The following is a 27,201-nucleotide window of genomic DNA, read 5'->3' as shown; positions in this document are numbered from 1 at the left end:
TTATATTTTGGATTCGCAGCAGCTTTTTACTTTGTTAAATTGTCACATCAATAAGTCAGATTTACAGCTGAGTTTGTGCTGAAAAAAAAAAGGAATACCAAGGCAGTGATTGCTGCGATAAACAGCCGGTGTGAAGGTGAAGCTGCCAACGATGAAGATGAAGACCTCCACTGACTTCTGATTGAATACATAAAGGAGGTCACTGAGTTAATGTCAGCATATCAAAGGAGGAACCAACGGAGGGTTTATGGGGCACGAGGGAGCTGACATCTGGTAAATGTGTTCCTGTTTGATAGATGGCTGTAAGACAGAACAAAGGCACGATGTGGTCAAAATCAGCATTTAGATATGGGTAAGGTGTATTTGACTAAGAATAAAGGGCAAATTTGCCACCTTTTTATGTGAATTTCCAATTAGTGTTGATGGAAAATGTCAATTGAATCACTACATTCATATTAAACCAAAAAGCTGTTATCCTGCTGGAGTCGTGCCTATAGTTTGCAATGCAAAGCAAAGAGAACAAGGAAGTTGTTTGTTTATTTTAGTCATAATTGGACTTACAGCAGGAAGTTGTGTTTTGAGAAATGATATATAGTATCTGGACACTTCATAGAAATGAACAATCATGTATGGAACTAAATAAAAAATAAATTGCTAAAAAATAAAATGTTTTCCATTATTATAGTAAATGCACATAAAAAGAGGAAAATAACAATATGCATTATATTCGTTTATGTGTATGCATAACACACTGCAATACTTTATCTGACAGATTGTAACTGTTTCTGTTATTCCAAGTATTTCTGTCCTGTTGCTTGACGCGAGTAGAGCCACACGGCCGGAAGTCAACACGGGATCTCCTCATGGTCGAGCGCCGCCGCTGATTGGTGGAGAGTCGGAGTCGAGCCTCCAAGAATGTGCGTGTGTGTGAGGTGGGGTTATAACGTGGTCACCGGGCTTGTTAAGGTTATTTAGACACGCGGATCCATCATCGGTGTTGCTTTACAGCCTCTTTGATCTCCAGTTCAACTCTGCTGAATTCAGGGAGTTCAGTTTGGACATGTCAGGTCGGACCGGAACAAAACACATTCCCGTCTCCCCAAAGAAACCACTGCCAGGAATTTCCTTCAATGGAGGTGCGTGCGGTGTGTGTGTGTGTGTGTGTGTGTGTGTTGGGCGGGAATGGTGGGCGTGCCGCAGCATCTATGTATGAAAGCCATGTGCGAGACAACAGAGAGCCAGAAAGAAGCAGCTATTACGCACAGCAGCACTCGTCTTTTTTGGTGAGTTTGATTGCATGTTTATGACTTTCTTGCACGCATGCAACAGGTGTCTTTGCATATATGAATATTTTCTGTGAGCATGATGCCCTGAACTCCTTTTTAACCATTCTCCGTCCCTTTCAGATAACTACTACACTCCTAAGATAAACCATGTGGCTGCTGAAGACTTTCGCCCCCTGGTTGCTGTTGGCCTTCCTCGGACAGCAGGTCTCTCTGACCTCCTGCGCGCGCAATAAGAGCCGAGGAGCGGAGAAGACCGTGACCCCGGTCAAGAGCGGGAACAAGCCTGCAGCGAGCGGCCGGGGGAAGTTCTCCATCGAGGACAAGATGCAGTGCACGTGGGGTGCGAAGGACGTCGGGGACGCGGTCAGGCTGTCCGTGAAATGCGAGGACCAGGAGGCGCGCGCCAAAGGTGGAGTCACCGATCTGGAGTGTCACTACGACGCCAAACCGCAGAGCTGCCCGGGCTACCAGTCCGACACCAAGGGCTTCTGGAAGCAGGTGGCGCGCGCGTTCAAAAGGCTGCAAGGCAAAGTGTGCAGGGACGGGCGCGCGCTGGTCAAGGCCGGCATGTGCAAGCGCGCGCCACGGGATGCGCACTTCAAGCTGGACGTCAGGAGCGCCGTAGCCTCCGCTCAGTCCGGAGGCTCGGCGGGGGCGGGGGCGGTGGCTTCGGTCGCAACGACGGTGGCTTCGGTCGCACCGACGGCGGCTTCGGTCGCACCGAGGGCGGCTTCGGTCGCACCGACAGCGACAAACTGCACGGGGCGCGCGAACCACCGGAGAACGGCCGAAGAGACCTGCAGCGGCTCGTGGGTCAGCGTGTGCAATTTCTTTCTGTCCATGCTGCAAAGTGACGACTGTTAGGATCGCAGGAGGACCGGATCAGACTGAGCGCGAGGCTTATTTTAGGACTCCTTCTGGTTGTTAAACCAAAAAAAAGAGTCAGATTTTCTGTGGTTTTAGTTGTTGTACAAACAGATGTGGATATGATCAGGTATTTATCAAGGCATAATTGATCACCTGTTGTGGAAAGCAACTATTGAGGTACTTAAATTCAGTATTCAATTTTAGGCCGAAGCAAAAACAACATTTTATATGAGTTGTAGTTACTTTTCTGATTTACATTTTTATTCAAAACGTGATATAATAAAATCAGATTTGATGGATTGCATCTCCAGCATAACCAACCATTTAAAATTGTGCTCACGTTTGAATGCATTCGTAATAATAATAATAATCCAATATTGTGATATGGAGATGTATGTTTTTGATACTTGAAGTACAATATGCTGATACATCTGTTTTTGTTTGTTGTTTTGACCTTCTTTCAGTTGTAGACATGTGACCACTAAACACGGATCCAAACATGGAAACCACAAATTGATGTTGTCTCAAGTTTTGAATCTTGAGAATATTTTGTTATAGAGTATGGAGTATTTTTTTTTTTTTTTTTTTACAGTGAGTATATTATTAGTATATACAGTCAAATATTTGATTGGACTGGAATACTTCCTGACACCAAACTGATTACTGTAGTAAATATGGTATAGAGTGCTAATTTCTACCTCTGGTCAACTTTATCAATCAACCATGAAAACACCACTGTATTTATGCGCCACAAATAAATATTTTCTATTTATACAATGTGTCCTGTTGCCTTGAAGAATATGAAACATGACTTTTCACGGGGATATGTTAATCTTATTTTGTTAAAATGACTCATTTCCAACACTCCTTTTCAACAATTTCTAGAATAAAGTGTTATTTTTCTTTCTTCATGTCTTATTCAATCTTTCAAGAAACAACCAGTGTGCAAAACAGGATGACAAAATACATCTTTCTTGCAGGTGAGTCTTAAAATGTTTTATTTTTTTACCTCCTAAGGACTTGCAACACTGCTGAACACTCCCACATTTAAGAAGTAAAAAGTTTGAACCTTATTTCTTGGCTCTTTGTCAGGTACAGTCTTCACTTCCAATTAAATCAAGTAGAAGTTATTAGTTCTCAACAGTGTTTCAAGCCCTCGGCAGCCAAAAGTCCTTTCAACATACTTATTCTTTAATAAATCCTGATGCGTTATGGATTGTTCAGGCAGACTTTTCAGGGTTTATATTATATTATAATTAGTATTCCAAGGAAACATCCCAAGTAGTCTTAAGACTTGATTTCCTGCTGTCGTCCCTCAGGTTAAAGCACCACACGAAAGACTTTTAAATACATTTTTACACACACAAGTGGAGTGATTGTACATCCAAATATAAGGCTCGCCCCCCTGGCTCCCCTCTAATTACTTTCTTGGTGACGGCAGGGGAGATTGTGAGTAAAGACCACTACGATGCAGCAGCGCGTGCACATGTGTGCAAAAACCCAGAACAAGTGCAATCCCAGATGTGGATTTTATGCTTTCCTGGCAGCTCCTGACCTTCGTCACCTCTGACCCGCTGCTCTTTGTCCCCTCAGACAGACACTTAAAAAAGTCAACTGGAGAGAGATTTCCACCTTTCAAACGGAAGTCCGCTCTCTTTGATGGCACAAAAGGGATTTTGTTTTACCGACTCCTCCAGCCAGCGCTCAAGGACACATTCCAGGAAGGAGGAAGTAGTTAGAGATTAGAGGTCAAGGGTCATGGAGGAAATGAGGATACCATCCCAAAAGGTCTGTGCACCTCCACTAGTCCTCGCGTGGGTTTGTTTTCTTTTATCTTTGGGCTCCTCCAAGACTGATGAAAAGGAGATCCACCAGCAGAATGATGTGCTGGTGGATCAGTTTAGACGGAGAGCTGGGGCACTGCAGGGAAATCAGACGCAGGGTGGGCTTTTGAACCTCACTCTTCTTTTAAACCTCACTCTTCTTTTGAACCTCACTCTTCTTTTAGAAACGCGGAGGGTTTTTTGTTTTTGTCTTTAGGTCTAGGGAAAATTGACATTGAAGAAAATTGTGACTCATTGCTGTAAAAAATTTAAATCTAAGTATTTGTCTGATTGCTCTGTGTGTTTTTTAAAATGATATGTTTTTTAATTCTATCTTTCTCTCTTACGTCTACAAACCCGTCACACAAGGCTTTTGGTTCGTGAGTGTTAAATATACCTCCCGTCTGTAATTTCATAATTTGCTCAAACGCTCAAATGTCAGCAAATCAGAGGATAAAAGATCTTTTATGAACAGATACTGGACTGTAGCATTAGTGACGTGTTTTCTCATGACAGCAGGGTGTGTGTGTGTAATTCGTGCCTCTAATAGAAGGTGTTTTCAGAGGAATTTGCTTTGAGGCGGTCGACTCAAGTAAATCACGATATCAACAACACGCCACTGTGATGGCCGCACCTGCTGATTAAATGTAACCTTCCTGCTCTCGCCATAGTTTTCCTTTCAGTTGAAACGTAATTGCTCGTGTTCTCCTCATTTAGTGCGCCAACCGTTTGACCTCATGCATTCATGTATTCACATTTGCACAGAAAGCTTGGTTACAAGTGATGGTCGCTGCTGGAGGAACATCTTGTTAATCCAGGGCTAAAAAAGGATTTCTCATGATGCAGAGCCTTTATAAAGAAGGAGCTTTTATAGAGGAGCTTCATTTTGGATCATAGCATTGGGGGTCACAGTGAAATTCTGGTCTGCACTTGCCGAAGGCTCACGAGCTGATGTAGGATCTCAGAACATGAGGGCGATTGGTTGGTTTGAGGCGTCTGCAGGGAGGTCGATATAGTAGTAATTCTGCAATCATTAATAAAATACCATCAATGCTTTCTGTTTTTCTACTGTATATCGACCTACATCTTTTGGAGTGTACCCAAAACGTTCTGTCAGGCCAAGTGCACAAAAAAAGTCAAAAACCAAGTGTTGCTTCATGGTCGTTGAAGATCAGCGTGCAAAAGACAAGCTTTTCATCTACGAACGAATGATACTGACTAAAAAAATGAGTATTTTCTCTTAAAAATGTAATGTCAGCTGAGGTTCTAAGAGGTTAGTCAATTCAAGAAGGTGTGATGGAGGATAACGATGCTTGTACTCTTGACTCGAAGCCCCTTCGTAGCAACAAAAACATTCAGATTCACATTTAGGCTACATTCAACTGTTGGAGTTCCCCTTTAATATCACACAAATGTGTAAAGTGCCACAGACGGGAATCCCAGTCAAATGCTGTCACTTAAGCCCGGTAATATCTTAATGACGAGAAGAAATCCCTGAAGGCAAACACAACATTCGTCACATCGTCATATTTAAGGTATGCGTGTCCTTTTCCCACTTTCATTTACAATGGCGGCGTGTCCCGTCTTGTTCAGGGCGCCGGCGTTGATGGTTTTACAAATCAAACAAAACGCCTGAGAAAGCAGCAGCCTTTGAGTCCCTCTGCTCAAAGTATTAAAACAACCTATTTTAAAAGCCTTTTGAGGTTTCAGGCCATTCAAGCAAAAGCATGATCTCACAAACAGCAGTTTTCTATCTGTTCTTCCATCTAACTTCTTTCCAAAGCAAAGACCAAGAAAAAGGATTTTCCTGATAAATGAAGCGGGTACAAACACGTTTTTAATGTGGGGCTTCAGACTAACGACATTCTACTTGTGTGCATTTATAGTTTAAGATTTCGATGTCAAAGTAGTCATTCGTTTCTAGATTTATAAAACAATGACGGGGGGGGATCAGATTTGCTTCACTTTACTTAAACTTCCTGTAAATATAATTATAATGCAACAACATGTACTGTTATGTGGCGGTGGAATGACATGATTAAAAGAGCGCCAGTCACACCTCAAATGGTAGGAAAGAATGTAGAAACCATGATTGAAATATACGTATAATATAATTATGATAGAACATGTAATATGTTTGACTGCAGTCTCCTCATTGCACAGATCTGATGTGTTTATTTTTGTGTTTATGTATCATGCTGCATGTGAATTGTTGCACAAATTGAAAAATGTGCATAAAAAGAGGTGGATAGAAACACACCCATCTAGTTCTCACATTCTCCCGCCTGCTTTGTCTCCCTGCCGTGTCAGTTCACATCTAACCACTCCCTCCTGCCATGCAGTAACCGTGGTTCCCACCATTTCACATCACCTGATCTTCTGCACACCTGTTCCCACTTCCCTAATCAGCCCAGTCGTATATAAACTGGCCCGTTTCCACTCATTCACTGCCTGATTGTCTGTGTATTGGGGAGGGAAAGAATATAACCTTTTCTAGGCTTTTAGGAGCCCAAAGTCTCGAGTGCCAGAGCAAGCCTTCAGGAATTTGGGTGTTATGGATTTGTGACAACTTCCACCACCAGATTACTCTCAAATCTACGGATTTGTGGTCACGACTTTATGCCAGGTTCATGAAAGCAGCTGAGAAATGTCTGCCTGTGGCTCTTTAATCTGGTAGGGTCGACAGAAACCCATCCACGGCTTTCTTAGGCATGTAGAGATGAAGAACTTGTTTTATTGTAGATCATTGTGTTACGTGTTACTTATTCAACCACTTCATATGTCCGAGCAAGAAGCAAAGATACAAATGTATATTTGTGTAAAAACACTTTACAAGACTGTTATGTCACTGGGTTTATGTAATCCAACCTTGTCAAAATCACCACGTTGTTTATTTTTTATCTAAAATTACTGTATTGCTCTAATAAAAGCCATTAAATATGAAATCACCTCTGCGTTGAAAGGTTCCGGGTGCACTTGTTATGTCATGCTGCTTCCCGTTTACGTTATTGGCCCGGGTGGAGCTAGCCGCTAATATCAAGATCGAAAGAGTCTAATTTCGGCCTACGTCGACCTCAATAACAAGCACACTCTCGCGGTACAATTAACACGTGTTCCCTTGGCTGCATCCCATTGGTCAACAGTTCTCTGGCTCGCTCTGATTGGATTATGTAACCAGGAAGCAGCGAAATAAGCAAGCTTGTGTGAGATATCACTCAACGTTGGTTTACGATCCGCAATTCAAGGTAGAGAAGAAGAAACTGCTCAGAGAACAACTTCACAACATGTCCCAGTATGAATATGAGGAAGACGTATTGGGAGGCGATGAAAATCATTAATTAATGCGACTGTTGCGCAGTGTCAGTACGAGACTGAGAGCTAACCTTCAGCCAATCGTTGACCTTCTTTATACGTTGGTTCCGCCCTCTGAGCTGTCAATCATAACAGAGCCAAGACAGCCGCTGGGAGGAATGTTAGTAAGCCTGGAAAAATAATTCAGAACTGACTTTCTAACTGGAATTTGAGCTAGAAGGAGGATTTTTACCACGAGGTGAGTTTTAATTAACCCTGATAAACATTTTCAGGTACATTCTGTAATATGAATATGGACAAAATGTAAACAAATGATGTAAAAAATCAAGCAACTTTGCTAAACATGGTGGAGGTTTGTGTTAGCTAGGTGGCCGATGTAACGCTAGTAAGCTCTGATGACTGTAGCATAAGATTCATATTGTTTTCATAGAGCACTCCTGTGACATGCATCTCATCAAATCATCTTTTTCTGGTGTATAATAATAATAATAATTGTCAAACTTTGCAATGAAAAGCGTGGTTGCCAGTTGTCAGAAAGAGAAACTGAAGAATTTGATCATATTTGGTGTGGTCTCCCCTCTTATCAGGAGGGACAACATAGCTGGTCCTGCATTCCCTCATTCAGTTTAGTTTATACTTAGTAGCTTTACCTCCTTTCTGTACTTGTTGTTTGTGGCCTTCAGACATGTTGTGAAATAACTCTGACTGGCAGAATCACCTGTTGTCAATGCTCTAGATCAGAGGTTTTTAAAATCCTACCCAGGAGGGCTTCAGACAGTTTCAGGGGAGGCTCAGTGACCGGAAATGAAAAAAAACATTACATAACCTGTGACATGAAGATCACATTGAATGGCCCAGATGTGTGTAATTTGGTTGAACTTCACAGTCACAGTAGTTTGGGGGTAATTTTACTGTTTTCCCCCGAGTCAGAGGCTCATAAATACCTTACTACAGACCTTTTTGTGTATTTGGTCGTGTCTGAAGTTATGTCAAACAGCAATATGAGGCTGACTCAATTGGGAACATAACCATGTCATGATGCCATAGGCATCCAGGAGTTGAGTGAAACCGAGCAAATAGGGGAGGGAAGGGTTAAGGAGGCGCCCCGAGCTTTGTCTTGGGATGAGGCCCTCAGACTCAGAAAAACAACATGGCTCATACTGACCTGCTTCATTGTCACCACAATAAAACAAAGTAGCATTGTTACTCTTAACTTACATTAATCCTTTTAATTAGTCACTTAGATTTAGTTTCCTCTTGTTATCTTAGGCCTGCTCAACCCGTTTAGACGTCTCACACAGCATGATGGGATGTGAAGATCCTGTGTAACTGAAGCTCAATAAGCGTGTGTTGAGCTCAACAAAACGTCCTGAATTATTAAGACTAATTGTTTCAGCTTGTCATTAATGTAAATACAGCAGCAGTTGCATGCAGAAGGATAGCAGCAGCTTTCTGTGGTTGTAAGTTGAGTCACAGATAAACCCTCGTCGTTCAGTCCTTTTGCTTCTTTTTTTGTACATTTTAACATTTTATGTATAAAGGTAGCAGTTATAAGCTTTGCGGGAAAACAAAACTTTCCAGTCAACTTGAACTTGAACTGCTCTTTGCGGCTCAGAGCCTCTGCCAGTGTGTTGAAGGAGAAGAGGGGCTCTGGATGTCAGGAGGGGCTGGAGAGAGAAAAAAAACCCAAAAGAAAAACATCAAAATACCACTCAACGCTCCACTAAATACTTCAGATTTGACCCACAAAGCTGACCGGACACATGCCCACCCAAAAGCACGCAGGGCAGCGAGGTGGGAGGAGTTGGAGGTATTGTTCTTCCTGTGGCTCGAGGTGGCCTGACCTCCACACCCTGCTGTTCAGACCTCGTTATTGGCTGCTTGTTTCTGTGGCAACAATCAACTTCAACCGCTTCAGTGAAAAGAACAACAGAGAAGTAGCGTAACAGGACCTGGGATGACCCCTCCTTCAGTCCACGCTGAAACACCCTGAGCAAAACATCTTCCCTTGAAGTCATTTTACTGCCAACCTTTACCTGATTATTCAGCGGTTTACCGTCACTGACTGGAGGTCAATCCAAGACGTTGCACCGAAATCACCGGAGGGCCAAACGAGGACAGAAAGAAGTTATGACAAACTTCTTTTGGCACTAAAATGATAATAAATACTATTATATACTACTATTTTATTTCTCTCTTGTAAAAATCCAATTGTCTTTTTATATTGCTCTTGTAAAATGTATTTTTTAGTGCTTTACTGTCTTCTGTAAAGCACTTTGAATAACCTCGTTGTTGAAGTTGCTGCACAAATGAATTTCAACGCCGCCAGCAGATAATCTGCAAATCTGCAGCTTCATATTTGTGATGTTTGCAGCAGTGAAGGAATGTTTAATGCCGTTGAGTACTTAAAGGATCAGTTCACAACTGAATCACAAAACACACATTTCCCCCTTGCCTGTAGTGGGATCATATTTTTTATTTTTTAAACATTTAAATGTTTCAGGGCTTCATCCAACAAAATTCTTTTAACATTTGTTTTAATGGAGTTGAGGCAGATATAATAATATAGAAATTAAAATGTTATTCTCCGTTAAAAGTCCTGGATGAGAAATTTAAAAAAAGTATTACCAGTAAGATATATTTAAGAAAATAAAGTATTAGTAATAGAGAATACCGCCTTTTAGATAAGTGAATATTTGTATGCATTATATGAGTAAATAATTACTAATATTGCATTCATGCACGCAGCAGTTTAACTTTGTAGCTGGTCAAAGTGGAGCAGATTTTAATGACGGACTTTATGTTATTGGGAAGTTTAATCTAATGTATGTGTTTAAAAAGTAAGCAACTACTGTAGGTTTAAAAAAAATGTGACATAATATATAAGTACAATATGATGTATTCAATGTGTATATAAGTATAAACCTGCCCAAATACCTTAAGGTTGTAGATCAGTTGTATAACACATTTAAGTATCTTCCACCTGTCTTCAAGCTATGATGTCATGGATGCATTTATCTCTATTAAAGCTGCTCTATCTCCCTCTAGTGGCTACAACAGGACTGTGCATGTTCAACCCAATCAAACAGGTACCATTACTGTTATGCGTTCTGCAAAACTGGACTGGTACTGAGATGCAGCAGAGACAAGAAAAACGTGCGCTTCGGGTTACTTCATCAGTTGAAATCGATGAGTTGAAATGTTTATTATTGCATATATTGCTCCTGCCATACAAAGTGCAAACAAAACAATTGGAGTCCAATACTTTTATAATAACATTACAAATGAGTGCTATAATATTGGTATTGGTTGAAGATGTTAGATGACCAAAAGCTGCATTAATTAATGAGGACAAGTATAAAATGTTAGCTACCTTTCAAAGACAATATTTGGCGTCATAGTTTAAAAAGACCCGATGGGCCGCCTCTCACGTACAAGAATGTTTTTGTTGTGATGAAATTTCTACTGTGTGTGAGCTGACGGCCCAACGAAAAGGCCGGCTTAGAGAAGAGGCACTTCTGGTGTGGTTTCCTGTTTCATCGCTTGTTGCCACGGTTACACATCGTCTCCAGCACAGAGCAGCAAGAGGGCCTTGCGGTAGTCACCGCCGGTATCTCCCTGTAACACAGACGCATAGGGAATTCAAGATCAAGTAGTGTGTGTGTGTGTGTGTGTGTGTGTGTGTGTGTGTGTGTGTGTGTGTGTGTGTGTGTGTGTGTGTGTGTGTGTGTGTGTGTGTGTGTTTACCTTGATCATGGAAAACAGAGAGCTGGCAAACAACCTCCTAAAGTCAGATCTGATGTCCAACAAGTCCACCTCACTGCGAGACACCATCACTCTGATCAGGGTGTTGTCATCAGTTCCTGCACCCTGCAACAACAATCACACAAACACATGCTTCATGGATGCACAGCTATTATCTGAGAGCACAAGTAAATATATTTTGGATCCAGACCTGCATGAAAACACACTAGCAATCTGCAACCTCACCACTAGATGTCACTAAATCCTACATAATGCTCCTTTAAGTTTCCAAACAACTAATGGTCTTTATTCATTTAAATGACAGTCTGACACAAATTGAAGGAAACATTTAAAGTAGATTCACAACTAAGAACATTATAAACACAATTTCTCTATTTTAATTCACAATTCTACGTTTTTATGAAACCTCTGCAAATGAAAGCCCATTAACGACATAAAGACTTTATCACAACTAATGTTACGGTGGTTAAACATTGCATTGATTATACCTAGTTGTCATCTTTGTTATCTTACCTTCATCGCGTAGTACAGAGTCTCGGCAAAATAGGCGGGAACACTCCTGGCACACTTCACTTTAAAGAAAAACAGAACGTGTCATTATAAATCCATTCATAGTCACCACCTCCTCCCGAAGCCGACAACAGGACCAGCCTGCGGTAGTTTCGTACCGACGGCCAGAAGCAGATCTCTCAGGCCTCCGGATGTTTCCCTCTTGATGCTCTCCTCCATCTCGTATCCAGACAGCTTCATGTAAGCATCGAACACTGAAACACACGTTCAAAATGAGTCTGGAGTTTATGTCATGCTGCTAAACGATACTCTCTCACACACACGGACCTTTCCTCAGATGCTCCGCACTCCGGTTTCCAAGGATGGTGACGAACGTTTGTTCATCAGTGCCGAACTTCTGCTCTCCTGCCTTGAAGAGGACCTACGACCACAGAGACAAACGGTACATATCCCATAGTGTTACATACATTTACTCAATTTGGATTTCCACTTTAGACTCATTTAAATGTCTGCTCCACTACATTTTAGAGGGGTATATTGAACTTTTTGAGTAATAAGTGCTGAAAAGGAACGAGTTGAACAGACTCAGCTCTCTCAGAGCGTCACAGAGAGAATCTATCAGCGATACAAATGCTAAAACCAACAACTAAACAAGTTAGAAGTAAGTCTGTTCGGTACTGGGGATGCATCATGTTCATACAGAAGCTATTGTAGATCAGAAATAATTTGGCAAAGTGGCATAAAGATCTAACAGTACCCCTTCACAATGTCTTTTATATTCAAGGGAAATTTTATACTCGCTCCCTCCACAAGGAGGCGTCATATCGCATTTACAGACCAGCTGTGCAAACTACCAGCACACACATAAAAACACACACACACACACACACTTCAACCCCCCCAGCATTTAGTTCCTATCTGCAAACACATGTGACAGTCACACCCTCAGAGGAGAAGACAAAGACACCATTGATAGTGAAGGGCAGAAATATTTACTGATCCGCGATCAAACAACCGACTCACCTGAGCGTCACTCTCAATGGTTCCCTCCTGGACCCCCCTCTGCCTGTTCGCCTGAGGGGAGACAAAACGTGTCTGTTAGAGGGGCGGAGACAAGGAGAGAGGAGAGAAGAGGGGAGGAGACGAGGACAGAGGAGAAGGGAGGAGACATAGATAGAGGGGAGTGGAGGAGACAAGGAGAGTGGAGAGGAGACATGGATAGAGGAGAGGAGACAAGGAGAGAGGAGAGGAGACATGGACAGAGGAGAAGGGAGGAGACATAGATAGAGGGGAGGGGAGGAGACAAGGAGAGTGGAGAGGAGACATGGATAGAGGAGAGGAGACAAGGAGAGAGGAGAGGAGACATGGATAGTGGAGAGAAGAGGGGAGGAGACAAGGACAGAGGAGAAGGGAGGAGACATAGATAGAGGAGAAGGGAGGAGACATAGATAGAGGGGAGGGGAGGAGACAAGGAGAGTGGAGAGGAGACATGGATAGAGGAGAGGGGAGGAGACATAGATAGAGGGGAGGGGAGGAGACATGGAGAGTGGAGAGGAGACATGGATAGAGGAGAGGGGAGGAGACATGGATGGAGGGGAAGGAAGGAGACAAGGAGAGTGGAGAGGAGACATGGATAGAGGAGAGGAGACAAGGAGAGAGGAGAGGAGACATGGATAGTGGAGAGGGGAGGAGACATGGATAGTGGAGTGGAGAGGAGACATGGATAGAGAGGAGGGGAGGAGACATGGATAGAAGAGAGGAGAATAGACCAGCATAGTGGAGAGGAGACCAGGATAGAGGGGAGCAGACAAGGATAGTGGAGAGGAGACAAGGAAAGAGGGGAGGAGACCAGGATAGAGCAAAGGAAATATTTACCTGCAGCAGAATAACCAGAAGTCTCTTGAAGTGACCTGAAGTGTCACCAGAAATATCCTCCTCCAGGTCGTCATCATACTCTGAGGAACAAACAAAACACACATGTTCATGTTTTCTTTTAGACCTGATCTTTAAACAGGTTTCCCAGGTTTTTTGTTCGTTGTTGTGATAGTCGACGGGACTCCAAAGGGTTAAAGCATCTGTAGTTTCAGTTTATTCCCTGTTCACTGCTTGTTAGCCATTCATAAAAATGATAGATCTTTGTCAATACTTGATATTTTGTGTTGCAAATGATAAATAATGATAAAGTTTATTTGCAGAATATTGAATAAGGAGAAATAAGGACTTCTGCATCATGCAGTATCGGTGTGTGTGTGTGTGTGTGTGTGTGTGTGTGTGTGTGTGTGTGTGTGTATGTGTGTATGTATGTGCATGAGTTACCTTGTCTATAGGCAGCAACGATTTCCTTCACCTGCTGAGGTGTTCTGGAGGCGAGGACCTCCACCAGGACCTTCTCATCTGTTCCTGCCCCCTATAGGTCATGGAGAGAAAGGGTTTAATGAAGGTTTCCAACTGCTCGGACTGCTAAAATGTAAGTTTCTACCCAGAAAGTCTTTATCATTCTAAAATGTAAGTTTCTACCCAGAAATTCTTCATCAATCTTTTCAACTTACCTTGATGGCGTTGCGGAGCAACGTCACATCATAAGCGAGGGGTGGGGTCATCAGACCCACAATCAGGGTCTCAAATTTGCCTCCCAGCTCTCCCTTCAGGTCATCTACCAGATCCTGTCATGAAGACACATCAGGCAATTGAATGAAACCCTGTGTGCGACCGCAATGCAACGCTGTGCAGTGATGGATTTTACGCTCGTCGCGTGTGGCCGGATCACTTTGCTACGGTTAATGTATAATCACATATATGGATTTTCTGCTGATGATTTGTACTGACAGCAGCGGTGTGACTGAGTCAAGTTGAATCTCTGATGTTGTGTGTGGTCTTAACAAGTTAAGAAGAGCTGGTTGGATCATCTAACAGCCCCTGAAACCCGACAGAAGATTTGTGGTGTAATTATGGCCTCTTCTTCTGCTTTAGTGGAACAGTTGTGAAATATGCTTATTTGCCTGCTGAAGAAGAGATCAACCTCATCCTCATGTCTGTACTGGAGCCAGCAGCCGGTTAGCTTAGCTTAGCATAGACCGGAAACACTGTTTCGGGTGTAACCATTACTGTAGTTGTGTTTCATGTGTTGCTGAGGGTCTTAAGGAGCTTACTGGGGTGTTTATTTTTGTAATAAGTGTGACCATGTGGGTTGACAGCTGCTACAGTAGTACCTTTCCAAACAGAGTTTTGTAGGTGGTCTTGATCTGCTGCCTCTGGGCGTTGCTGCGAGCCACCAACAGCTGCAAGATGGCATCCTCGTCGGTCCCTACGGAAACAAGCACCGTGGTTACACAGCCAAGCAGCAAGACGCACATATGACACAACAGATGAGCACGCTCTGTCGAGGTGGACTCTTTATTACGAATATTCCAGCCACATAATTACAGCCCTCGGTCGAGGTCAGCAGATCTCTGCTCGTGTGCTTATGACTCACTGCTGTCTGGGGAACACCCCTAAAAACTCTCTCTCCCTGGTTGTGTCGTAGGGTTGTACTACTGACTGACACGCCTGCGTATCAGATGACACTGTGCTGACAGCAGATGTGCAAACAGACATGCATCTTACCCAGCCCCTTCATGGCCTTGGACAGGACCTCAGCATCTGCACTGGCATTGAAGTTTCCGCTGGCCTTCACAGTTCCTCTGCTTGCCTGCATGGAAGAAACGAGGAGGATTATTGTGGTGTGGGTTTTATATTTATTTATTTTTCCAAAAAACTCCTTTTTGTGGGGCGGCTGATATCTCCATGGACACTTCCCCCGGATTATGCACCACTATTCTGTTTGTCTAACTCTTCCATCTGCTACATATTCTCTAAAAAAAATAACAACTAACTTCTTTGTTGATGCGTGTTACTGTAGCAGCAACAGAATGTATGCCTGCTACATTTGTACAATATGTAGAAGAGAAATATATTTATCGTAAGTAAATCTTTCTGCTGTGACTTTTTATCAGACATAAATACTGCATACGTTCTTAAATCAATCTGTAGTTTCATGCAAGTTCCTTATACGCATGACCTTATCAAAGAATGTTCCCCCTTTTATATCACGGCAGAAGAGCCATAATCAATCTTTATATTCATGTGTACATACTGTACATATAAAACACCGCATCTCAGATTATGTGCATGCTGTACGCTCATCAAAGACGTTTTCCCCTTTCAGATGCGTTTAATGAACTTAACGACTATCTTCATGAAAATACATGCAGATGTGCACACAAGCTCTAACATCAAACCACTTACATGCACTTACTATGCCCTCGTATTTCATGAACAGCCTGTTCTCACATAGTTTTTTTCCTAGCCTTGGATTTGCTGCCTGCATTTCAGATTTGTTCAGCGCTTCAAACATGATGGATGGCTAATAATTTCCCTGAATGTGGACAGACGGTCTGATCGATACTGAGCACAGTAAGAATGTGATAAGGCTGATGAACATTAACTACAAGATTGATTTTGAGGAACAATGCTGTGCTCATGGCAGACACTCCCTAAAACTGTGACACATTAACAAAAAGATAATCAAGTGGTTGCTTCTTATTCCACAGGAAGAAATGTTTAGAGAAGGGAAAAAACCACAGGAATGTTTCTGGAATTTTGACCCTGAAAATCTGGGAGGGAGAAAAAAAAACTGAGGGAGACCAAAACAAGTTGCTGCTAACAACCAGGATTCTGTGTTTTTCTGCAGGAAGGAACGCCAAAATGTCCACGAGCTCCTTCCTCATGAACACACTCATCGCCACAAGCAAAACAAAATCGAATCACCGTGCCGACGGCTGCTCGGACAAGGACGTATTTAGAACATATTTACAATGTTGATTATGTTGCCTGGAATGTTAAACAGGTTTAAGCTCCTGGAGCGAGTGACAAAGTGTGTGTGGAGCAAGCTCGGACATGACCTGAGGCGTCCCATGGAGGTATGTGGACCCTCCATATTCAACGCTGTCACAGAGGACATCTCTCATTTAAAGCAGGCGCACCAAACAATCCACCATGCAGCGGTGCTTGTATGGAGGGGAGTCCCCTATCATGTGGTCAAATAAGTGACTCTACAGTTAACTGGACTATTATACTGAGCATGGATGTCAATATTACTATTATATTTATAATAATAATATATATTTTGTGGCACTCCAAGCAGGGCTGCAGCTACTCTTGACACCCGAGGCGTTTCCTTTATTTTTTAATTCAAAATGTACATTCTTGGCCCTGAAAATGGTCAAACTCTGATGATGGACTTTTCAGTGATTGGGAGACATCATGTGTCTAGTAGTTTCACTTTTGAAATTGACTATATTTGCGCACACACACACACACACACACACACACACACACACACACACACACACACACACACACACACACACACACACACACACACACACACACACACACACACACACACACACACACACACACACACACACACACACACACACACACACACACACACACACACACACACAAGCACTTTTAAAAAGAGAAAAACAATTCCTAAAACCGCCGGCTGCTGTAGCTTTAGCAAATGTTACTAAAACAGAGGAGTATTGCATTAATTGGTCACTTTTTTTCAGCTCGAAGTGCACAGCATGAGGAACTGACTTATAATGAAACTAATAATAAACTAATGCCCATAATGTCATCCGGTGCAAAGATCTGCCTCATTGATTCATTAACTGTTTTTGGACAACAATCAAGTTCTGAGGAAAACTCCATATCAGGTTGTGACGACACAGGCATTTGTTAAAACGTGTTAGTCAGATAAATGACTGACACTGACAATGAATGGTGTTGCTTTTGATCTTTTCACTGCATTTGCAGACAATAAGAAATATAAAAGATCCTTAAATTCGCCCTTTGTCTCAGAAAGAGGCATTAAAACTGACTTCTGTGAGCAGCACATAGCACAGAGACAATCTATTTATAGCACCAGACTCAACAATCTGCAGGAGTGTTACATCATCACAGATGATTATCGTGAATATAATCATGTTTTTATACTTTTTATGGGCGACGTAAAACTCCACCCTGACAGAAGAAAAGGAGAACTTTCTTTTCCCCCGTTTCCCCTTTAAGAGAGGAAGGGTGGCGTTAAACTCCAGGCTGGACGTGGAAATGGGTGTATTAAACGGAGAGAGAGAGAGGAGGAGAGACAGAGACCCACCCAGATGGAAGAGAGCCCACATGAGTCATACAGTAAAACTTCCCCAAATGAAAATTGCACAAGTATTAACACACATGCACACGATTAAAAGTTGATGAACCGGAATGTTCAGAGAAAAGTGTCCAGTTGAAAACTTCTGTCAAATTCACATCAGATTCCTCTTTGAAGTGTGTATAAATGGCTGCCAAGCCGATACTTTTGTTTATGTTCTGCCACGTCTTTTACCTTCAGAGAAGATAATGGGGCTTTCATGTTCAGTGTTAAATGACAAGCTATCCACCGCTATCTTCAGTACATTCACATCTTTGTAAACTCCAGCCTGTTTAGATAGAACTCTTTGTTCTATCATTTGGATAAAAGTGGGCGTTGTCTTGGGAGTTCAGAGGGTGAAAAAAAAACTTTTGTGAGTCATATATTTGCATAAATAACGGATTTTCGAAAGACAATTTGAATTGTATCGTTTTAGTCACAGTTAATATACATTTTGTCATGTTTTAAGTTGACGGCTGACAAAAAAAAAAAACAATCATTGGAAGTGAAGACGATGACTCACCATTTTGTCTGTCTTTGGGGTTTGTTCTGCGGAAGATCTGTTGTTGGAGAGGGAAATATGTTATTTATATGTCCTCCATGAGGAACTTCTTTATCTGGTTGTTATCCGGCGCCAGAGTGAATTTCCTCTCCGTGTAACGTAACCTAGCTGTCAAACTTCCGTAAACCTGTCATGCTTCTCCTTTTGTCCGCAGGTAGACCCTCGCTGTCCCCCCCCAAAAAACACCTGGCGGATGCTGCTGAACTTCTGGAAGTTCAAGCGGTTCGAGTCGGAGAGCGGAAACTTACCGCTGAGCTGCTGCAGGCGTCGGCGAAGCTGTGGGAGCGGGTCGAGAGAGAAGAAGAGGAAGAGAAGGAGGGCTGACAGCGGAATCCCACTCGTATAAACTCTCCGTTGCGCGCGTGAGCGTGTGGGTGCGCGAGTGTGTGGGCCACACCCCGGTGCGCACGGACTCTGGTACAGCCCTGCTCCCGATGCACTCTGGGAAACGTGGTTTCGCGTGTCCCTGAAGCTGCTGTGGTTCCAAACATTTGAAAGAGTTTGTTTTCATTTCGTACGTTTCATAATGGCGATAGAAACAAGAGATATATCAGAAGTACTTGTATTTACTTCATCCATTACTGAAGTAAGTACAAGTAGGTTGTTGATGATTACAACAAATTAAACATCTTACTTGTAAAAGTACAGAACTATTAGCATCAAAATATACCTAAAGCACAGAATGTCCGATGTATTAGTGATGCATTGATATGTGAGCCTCACTAACGCTGTGTAATGAATTTCTCACAAGTAACAAATTTGTTTAGGAATATTAATTCACGGTTACGGTTACACATATAGCTGGATCCAGTTCCACAAAAGTGAATTTCAGACCCATGCCCAGCCTCTCTGAAAGCAGAACAGCACCTATTCTCATAGAAAAATGTAGTTTGTTTGTTCAAACTGGTCATCAGATGCAAACATTTGCATGTTGCTGACCTGTTGGTATTTATTATTAATGTTTACAGATATGCATATGGGAATGGTTCTGCTTTCAGAGAGGCTTAGCAAATGCATGAGTCTGAAATTAACATTCATTAATTGATTTGTTAATGTTGAAGAATCCATGATTCAACTTTTATTGATTCATGCATTTAAGTATCACGAGTCGTGCATTAGCTCCACATTACTTAGTATGATTTGTAACCTTATGTAAAGAAAAAGAAGAGAACGGGAATCTGATATTTGCCACAATTAGCTTTATTCAACTTCATTCAAGTTCAAAATTAAGGTTATGTGACAATCATTTATAGAGATATTAGTCGAATGCCAATAGTTTATTGACAAAAACTTGCAACTATTAGAGACACAAGGTTTTTAAATCAGGTGGAGACTGACACAAAAATGTATTCAATGCCACGGGGTTAAAATGAACTGGATGTCGAGCCTTATCTTATAAAACAATAGATTGAATTAGTATTGTTTCTGCTTCGAATGGTGTTCGTTGTGTTGCCTTTGGCATGTGTGGAATCTGCATCGCATGTCAGTGAATCATGAAGTACACGGAACTGAGAGCTGCAGATCGATTTTAGATGGTGACATTCTTAAAACCTAGACAATGCTTGCACATGATAAGAATATAGGCTGTAAGAAGTGGACGTAGTCACTGTGACATCGCACATTAGTTTGTGGACGGCGGTTTTGAAGCCTCGAGTTTCATTCTGGCATTTTGGCCGTGGTCATCTTGGCTTGTGGTCGCCTCCATCTTGGCTTTTTGCCACCATAGGTGACACAAGAGGGTGGAACGTACAGAAAGAACATCATGATGCATTGAAGAAGACTTGAAACTTGGTTAGTTTGACATGATTATGTTTACTGAGAACAAGGGTCGTTTTCTCATAGACTTCTAGATGACTTCTTTTTGCAAAGAGAGGAGTCTCCTCGCTTCCAGTATTTGAGGGAGAACAGGAAGAAGGCTTAGAGAAGGAGGGATGTTGTGCCCTGAACTGTTGTGTTCCCATCCAAAGAGCACCTTCATTACACTTGTTTGAAGTTCTGAGCATTCCTGACCTTTACTTTTTATTTAAGTATAATATTTTATTTTGAAATAGCAACACCATTTAATTAAAGCATGACAAAATAATTGCCCAAGGTCCACTTAAAAAAACAACACATTTATTTATTCAAGAGAGTTTCCCTGTAAGACAGGAACAGACACAGTTACACACACAGCCTGAACTGCGTGTTGATGGGCAGCCGTTGAGGGTTAAGTGCCTTGCTAAAGGGCATCTCAGTAGCACTAATGAAGGAGTGGCAAACGTTGCCCCATTGCCCCTGATCGCTAGGTTTTCATATCACATGATCAAGGCAATCTCCATGACGACTGAACTCCATCTGGTGGAGAAAATTGTGAGATACAGTTGAAACCCCCCCACAAAAAGCATGTTTTGCTCTGTCCCAATCTGCTGGATTTTTAAGTAGCAAACAAACAAAGTTCAAAATACTCTGTAACAAGTAAAAGTCCTGGACTCAAAATCGTACTTATTTAATAGTATGAGCATCAAATATACTGCATATTCCCAAAGTAAAAGTACACATTGTGTGGTTAGTATTATCATACACCATTGCAGGTGGTTAAACTTTTTTTTTTTACTTATTCTACAATAAAACTTCACTAATATTGGGTATTAACAAACGAATGTGCAATGTCACCAAGTATGCCAAAGTAGCATAAAATGGAAATACTATGTAGAATACAAGTACCTACGTAATTTCACTTAAGTTCAAATACTCAAGTAAATGTACTTAGTTACATTCCACCACTGAGTACACTGTATTTCCAGTTAGATATCAGTTAATTCACTTGCATTATTTTTCATACAAGATCCACTTCCTCTTTACAGTTATCAATAAATAATTAAGTTATCAAAAAAAAAAGTCCTTTATTTCATTGGCTCTCGTTGATAGGACTGATCTACGTCAGCGCCCAGGAAAGCACTTGATTTGACCCCCGTGGGTTTGCCTGCTCTCACATTAAGCGGTGTGATTTAACTTAAATATGTTTTAATGTAATGATATTTATCTTTCTAGGATGTCACTACATAGCTAAACGCGTAACAAAAAAATATAGTCGTTAAAATATATCTGATATTACTTAGAAGGCCGATTAAATACGAACGCCACCAGTTATTTGGTCTGAGCCCACCCCCCTGTCTGCCGGTAAAGTGGTATGACCGGCAGCATAAAGTATGGGAACGCGCTCTGTAACTTCATCTGACGGCTACACAAACCTACGACGCGAGCACACGCAAATTTGCTGAGTAACGCCTGAAACAGTGCAAAAATGGAGTGGACCCCAATGGAGATCAACCCGGAGGTGGGGGACATTAACTTTGGCTTGTTTACTTTTCAACACCGTAACGTTTTCAGACAGCAAAACTAACCTGTAGCCTCTGTTTATGTCGTTTCAGATGCTGAATAAGGTGAGTAACGGTTGACGTTGGGCATTTGGCGTTGAGCAATGGCGACGTAACGGTTTATTTTTTTCCAACGTTCAGGTAAGTTTTACATTAGCAAGCTAGCCAGTTCAACCGAGACGACAGTTAAAAAAGGCCACCGCGTCGCAACCGCGCCATTAATATGAATTATAGTGAAACGAGGTAAAAGTGGTCGTTACTTCATTGATGCGACAACAAAGAGGATGAGTGTTTACGTGGTTTTAATGGATGGCAGCATCATCTGGAGCGCTTCGCCCAGTGTCTAGGCTAAAGGGTGTGGTCTGACTGGACCAACACAACGCAGCATCTTTGAGCACCTTCACAAGGGGAGGGCTCATTTCTACGTTTCAAATGTCTCACACGCATTTCATTTTATGTCATTTCACATCCATTGGAGTCCCCGCGTTGTGTTTATGTTCCTGTCTGTGTTCTAGATGATGAGCAAGCTAGGCGTGGGTGAAAGCTGGCGCTTCGTTGACGTGCTGGGGCTGGAGGGGGAGCAACTCTCCGCCGTCCCGAAGCCATGCTGTGCCTTGATGCTGCTCTTCCCACTGACACAACAGGTAATAATGGAGGTAGCGGTGGCGGTGCAGACTACTTCCTGGAAGAGAAGGGTGGGGTGAGCCTCTGCCTGGGGTGGGGTGAAAGCTGCAATGTTGTGATGGGTGGAACAGGAGGAGACTGGGATGGTATAGCGAGGAAATGAATCAGCATATGCCACCATCTTTTTCCATCTTCTCAATACGTCAAACCTAGTTTAATTCTCATATGTGCTTGAATTGTGATCCTTTGGAGTCAGATCGCATCACCAGGGTCAACAGCCAAAATATACAAACAATTAATTTAATCATCAGTTATTGTTTTTTTTTTCAATTAGTCTTCAAAATGATAATTTCCCAATACCTGGTTTTGTCTGCTAAACCAACCCCAAAATATTCTATTAACAATAATATAACATATTTTTGTGTTTCTGCTTTTATAAATGACTCGGGTCATTTTCAACATTTCTATTGTTCTGTTGATTGCCGTTTAAAATTGTAATCTTATTCCATGTGCACATTTCAAGTGGCACAATTGGTTGCACCCTGTGTTCATGTGGGCAGATGACCATGACTGTGCTCTATTTGATGACCCTGACCATGCTCTATCTGAGCACCATGACCATGCTCCGTTTGCCTTTTTGTGTATTGCAGCATGAGTCTTTCAGAACGCAGCAGGCAGATAAGGTTGCAGGAGACTCTGAGGTTTATTTCCTGAAGCAGACCGCAGTCAATTCCTGTGGCACCATCGCCCTGCTGCATGCTGTGGCTAACAACAAAAGCAAAATAACATTTGGTGAGTGCAGATCGATTCAGGATTTCTTCTTATGTCAATGACTGGCATATACATGTCTGATTAAATGGATGCTGCTCTGGTCTTTTCAGAAAGTGGCTCTGCCCTGAAGAAGTTTCTAGATGAGACTGCAAAGATGTCTGCCGATGACCGTGCCAAACATCTGGAGAAGAACCAGGTAAGATATTGTTGAAGCTGCTCTATGTTCATCTTTTAATGTTGAAGGACTTATTTGAATGGTACATGAAGTGTGAATCTGATCAACAGAGGCGGGATCAGCGAGATTTAATTGTTTTATGAGCTAATGATCTGAGATGGTAAATGGTTACTGCCTTATAAAAATATAAGATCTTGAATTAAATATTTCAAATTAAAAGACTAGCCAAAGAAAAACACTTTACTGCATTTGCTACATTTAAAAGCTGAAATAAACCCCGATTATCGTAGACCACTGATTTCTGATTCTGTTATTCATGCATAAATTGTATCTTTTTGTTTTACCCACTTGGGGGCGCCACACACCACTAAAACTTCGAATCGTATTACAGAATGTAATACTTAATGTGGCTAATAAGTTACACTTCTGCACACATTTGCAGTGTTTCTATTAGAAACATCTCTACATGTGTATTTTAAGCGTAGAATGATCTTATTAATCTGACATGTTCTGAAATTTTCTTCTCCAGGCAATCTATGAGGCTCACAATGAGATTGCAGTGCAGGGCCAGTGTAGGGTAAGTGACTTGACTACAATATCAACTACTGATGGCTAACATCTTATACCCCTTTTAGGTAGTAGATGGGGGTTCTATGCATGCTCCTGGTCGCCCATGTGTGAGCTGGCTTTATATCATTCTGTCTATCACTCTCTCTCTTTGATTAAATGGCGTTTAACCGACATTATCATGGAATTGATTTATGTTTGTGGTAGCAATGCCAGTACACCAAAGCCAGTAGTGTTGATGGCACAGATTGCTTGGCAGTGCTTGCCTTCCCTTTTTTTTTTTTTTTTTTTTTTAAGCCTTTTCTGTCGCCGTATCTACTCTGAATATTAATTCTTCACACCTCAACTTTCACAGCCAGAAGCAGACAAAGTGAACTTCCACTTTATTGCCTTTGTCAATGAAAATGGACAACTTTATGAATTTGGTAAGCATGTCAACTCATTATGTAGGTTCGTGTTTGTTTGTTTTTTTCATGGATTCCTGACTATCTCATTTGGTTTTAAGATGGGAGAATGACTGGACCAGTGAAGCACGGACCTACCAAGGATGACTCATTCATAACGGTAAGTAAAACTGCAATTATTCTTCAACAATTCATGCCGATTCTGGATATGTTAAAATATAATTATGAGCCAAGCTCCTTCATGCACATGGTCTGTGATGAGTCATGGAACAGGGTGTGGTTGTTCCCAAGTGTCTTGATTTAATCAATAAACTTGAATCAATAAAATCTCCAATAGGGATCATAGTGTGGACTGTTTCATCCTATGATTGAACCGCCATGTGAGTCAGGACTGTTTGTTACATATTAGATGAATAATATGAATATGCTGAATGTCATGAAAGACATAATATATGACCGACGTAACTAGATAAACAAAGCAGATTTAGTCCCAGTGTGCAAATATGGTTTTAAAGTCATCAAGGGTCAAGACTGTGAGATTGTCGCATCAAACTACCACAAGGGGGCTCTACATGCATACATGGAAGTGGAGAAATTGCAACATTATACATTGTGATGATGTATTGGATCTTATGTAAAAGAGGAACTATTATCCTTAATGTTGACTTTGAAGACATGGATTCACAATTATATTATTAGAATATGTAATCAACAGGGTTCCTATGTAGAAAGGAGAAAGCATGACATTTGATTTTAATGTCCAGGTAAGGAAGGGATATATGGTATATGACTGTAACAACGTCATGCCATCAAGTCTCATATTACAGTATTAATAATTTAGTGCTATTGCCCAGCCCTAATGGGGATTACATATTAGAAGTAAGATACTCGGATAAATATAATGCTGACAATCCTCCATCTTGAGGACAGTCTTTCCTCCAAGGCTAGTAACTTCAGATGTCACAAGTTTAGTGTAGTTACAGTGCAGTATTTCTGGTTTATATACAATGGTGCAACTATAACTTAAAATTTGACATAAGGGTAAATCTACTTTTTCTTTTTTCTCCTTTTCATACATGCCCAGGATGCATCCAAAGTGTGCCGCGACTTCATGATGAGGGAGCAAGGCGAGGTCCGTTTCTCTGCGGTGGCTCTTTGTCGCAGTTAGATATTCGGTAGGACACGCGACCAAATTGTAAACCAAAATGTCCCGACGCATTCACACGGCAAACGCAATCAGCAGACACCCAGAGCAACCTGTGAACCCACACATCTGCAGACACTATGCACTATAAAGCACACATTGTTGCCACATACTGTTCTTTCATCTCGGGGAACAGAGCACACATGTACACAAGAACACAACCACACATCAAACCCTTTTGTTCTGCTGACACTTACTGATACAAGCTTGTCCAAACGGTTTTATGTGACGTCATTCAGCAATGGGGAATTGTCAAACATGAGATCGGATCTCACCACTGCTTGTGTGTGTGTGTGTGTTTTTCTTTTTTTGTGACTTTTTTGTATTGACCATTGGTGCATCTATGTCAAACTCAAAGAAACTGATGCTTAAATGCCATTTGTGCCAATAAATGGAATACAGAATAGTTAGAAGGAAAAGGCAGGAAACTTGTGCGGAGCAACGTTTTGCCTGTTTTTTTCCCGACTGCCTTTTGTTGCTGTGTGGTTGAGTTTATAAGGATCTGACATTCCTCAGAACAGCCCAAATGTATCCGGAGGAATAATTTAACCATTGTTCGCAGAATGCACATAACCCCTTCAGTGATGTTCTTGGGTGACATTTCTCTGAAAAACTGAAGTTTGATTGTCGTGGATTGCAACAGTTTTGTTTTCAGAAATGAACACCATTGAATTTTGTTTTGCACTTAATTTGAAAAAGTTTTCACTTATTCTACAAATAGTCAAATACACTGTTGGTGTGCAAGTTTAAAAACACAAAATACAAAAGTTTCAAGTTGGACATCAATTAAAATAAACCCTGCTAGGTTGTTGTTGTGCAGTGCGAGGTGATGAGAGTACTGTATGTCTAGGCTGTGCACTAATTGTTTACCTTTTCGCACTTTCCAAATCCTATGTTGCTGTAGTTCTGTTGGTGATGCAGCTGTGGGAATTCAATAAAGCAACCATTAGACTTCTATGTGTCCCCCTGGTAATATTTCCAGCTCTTGTGTGATGTCTGTGATCTACATCGTATTGACTTCAATGACGGGACTCTGTTTTTAAAGATGAAGTGATTGTGTTCTCTGAAAACAGACGGGTCAAGTCTAGACTATAGACTAAATGTGTACTCATTTATTATCAATAGCTCGGATTACTTGAATTACTCATGACTGCTTAGCCATTCTTTTGGTCATTGTGCCAAATGCAGTTTGTATAAAATGGGGCATTCTTATTTTTAGCAACTTAAAAACAGTCCTGTAGCTGTTATTGAGGACAGTGAGGTCTTTTTTTTTTTTTTATTATTAAAGCAAGTTAAGAAAAATAATAAATATATGTTGTATTGACTATAAGTTCCTACCGGCTACGGTTCTCACACTACAGTGTAAAGGCTACTTTGTCCAGGTTAGATTGGTCATTTGATTAAACACAACTATATGGAAATGTGAACCACAATATCAACTGAAATAGTAAATGAAAAATAATAGTTTGCCTTAAAACGCATATTAAAAATGCTGAAAAATCTAACAAATTCAGACCTTTTGGTGCATGCGGCCATGCTTGAAGGACAGATTTTAAGGCTGGCCCTCATTGTCCATTTGTGGTCCCTGTGGTAGGTAAATAGGCTACCTCTAACTATCTTTCATGGACTCCTAAAAGCTCTACTTTTTCATATTTTCTTGCTCAGTTGCTCTCTTTTGAAGACGGTGATGTCTGTTGGTAAGCATGAAGCAAATGTCCTCAAACAACCACTTCCAGCTGA

The 27,201-nt window shown here is 41.5% G+C and overlaps 3 protein-coding genes across 3 annotated transcripts; 2 read left to right on the top strand and 1 right to left on the bottom strand.

Moving 5' to 3' along the window:
* Positions 1 to 1,187: 1,187 nt before the first annotated feature.
* On the top strand, positions 1,188 to 3,059 carry LOC311010443 (fibroblast growth factor-binding protein 1-like). Its single transcript, XM_084004931.1, has 2 exons — positions 1,188 to 1,283; positions 1,407 to 3,059. The coding sequence occupies exon 2, from the start codon at positions 1,434 to 1,436 to the stop codon at positions 2,148 to 2,150; it is 717 nt and encodes a 238-aa protein (XP_083861057.1). The 5' UTR covers positions 1,188 to 1,283; positions 1,407 to 1,433; the 3' UTR covers positions 2,151 to 3,059.
* Positions 3,060 to 10,450: 7,391 nt separating this feature from the next.
* anxa5b (annexin A5b) lies at positions 10,451 to 18,705 on the bottom strand. The gene is made up of 13 exons (XM_084004866.1): positions 18,609 to 18,705; positions 18,322 to 18,358; positions 15,167 to 15,251; positions 14,773 to 14,867; positions 14,113 to 14,226; positions 13,880 to 13,970; positions 13,439 to 13,518; positions 12,587 to 12,637; positions 11,891 to 11,984; positions 11,722 to 11,817; positions 11,567 to 11,625; positions 11,036 to 11,158; positions 10,451 to 10,906 (listed from the first exon to the last, which is right to left on the bottom strand). The coding sequence occupies exons 2-13, from the start codon at positions 18,322 to 18,324 to the stop codon at positions 10,844 to 10,846; spliced, it is 954 nt and encodes a 317-aa protein (XP_083860992.1). The 5' UTR covers positions 18,325 to 18,358; positions 18,609 to 18,705; the 3' UTR covers positions 10,451 to 10,843.
* Positions 18,706 to 22,202: 3,497 nt separating this feature from the next.
* Positions 22,203 to 26,416, top strand: uchl1 (ubiquitin carboxyl-terminal esterase L1 (ubiquitin thiolesterase)). The gene is made up of 7 exons (XM_084005116.1): positions 22,203 to 22,360; positions 22,991 to 23,132; positions 23,222 to 23,307; positions 23,816 to 23,863; positions 24,209 to 24,278; positions 24,359 to 24,417; positions 25,342 to 26,416. Exons 1-7 carry the CDS (start codon positions 22,232 to 22,234, stop codon positions 25,423 to 25,425), a joined length of 618 nt encoding a protein of 205 aa, XP_083861242.1. The 5' UTR covers positions 22,203 to 22,231; the 3' UTR covers positions 25,426 to 26,416.
* The last annotated feature ends 785 nt before the right edge of the window (positions 26,417 to 27,201 follow it).

Source organism: Eutrigla gurnardus (assembly GCF_963514095.1).
Source record: "Eutrigla gurnardus genome assembly, chromosome: 3".
Lineage (NCBI taxonomy): Eukaryota > Metazoa > Chordata > Actinopteri > Perciformes > Triglidae > Eutrigla > Eutrigla gurnardus.
This window is presented reverse-complemented; position numbering and strand designations above follow the sequence as displayed.

What these genes read in the sequence shown, in the direction of transcription:
- LOC311010443 (XM_084004931.1), top strand. Translation starts at nt 1,434, where the DNA reads ATGTGGCTGCTGAAGACTTTCGCCCCCTGGTTGCTGTTGGCCTTCCTC.
- anxa5b (XM_084004866.1), bottom strand. An exon ending in CGTTGCTGCCTATAGACAAG is followed by an intron (nt 13,519 to 13,879) that starts GTAACTCATGCA and finishes TTTGTTCCTCAG; the next exon opens with AGTATGATGACGACCTGGAG. An exon ending in CTCTGTACTACGCGATGAAG is followed by an intron (nt 11,159 to 11,566) that starts GTAAGATAACAA and finishes TTGTTGTTGCAG; the next exon opens with GGTGCAGGAACTGATGACAA.
- uchl1 (XM_084005116.1), top strand. Translation starts at nt 22,232, where the DNA reads ATGATGAGCAAGCTAGGCGTGGGTGAAAGCTGGCGCTTCGTTGACGTG. An exon ending in TGGACAACTTTATGAATTTG is followed by an intron (nt 24,279 to 24,358) that starts GTAAGCATGTCA and finishes TTTGGTTTTAAG; the next exon opens with ATGGGAGAATGACTGGACCA. An exon ending in AGGATGACTCATTCATAACG is followed by an intron (nt 24,418 to 25,341) that starts GTAAGTAAAACT and finishes ATACATGCCCAG; the next exon opens with GATGCATCCAAAGTGTGCCG.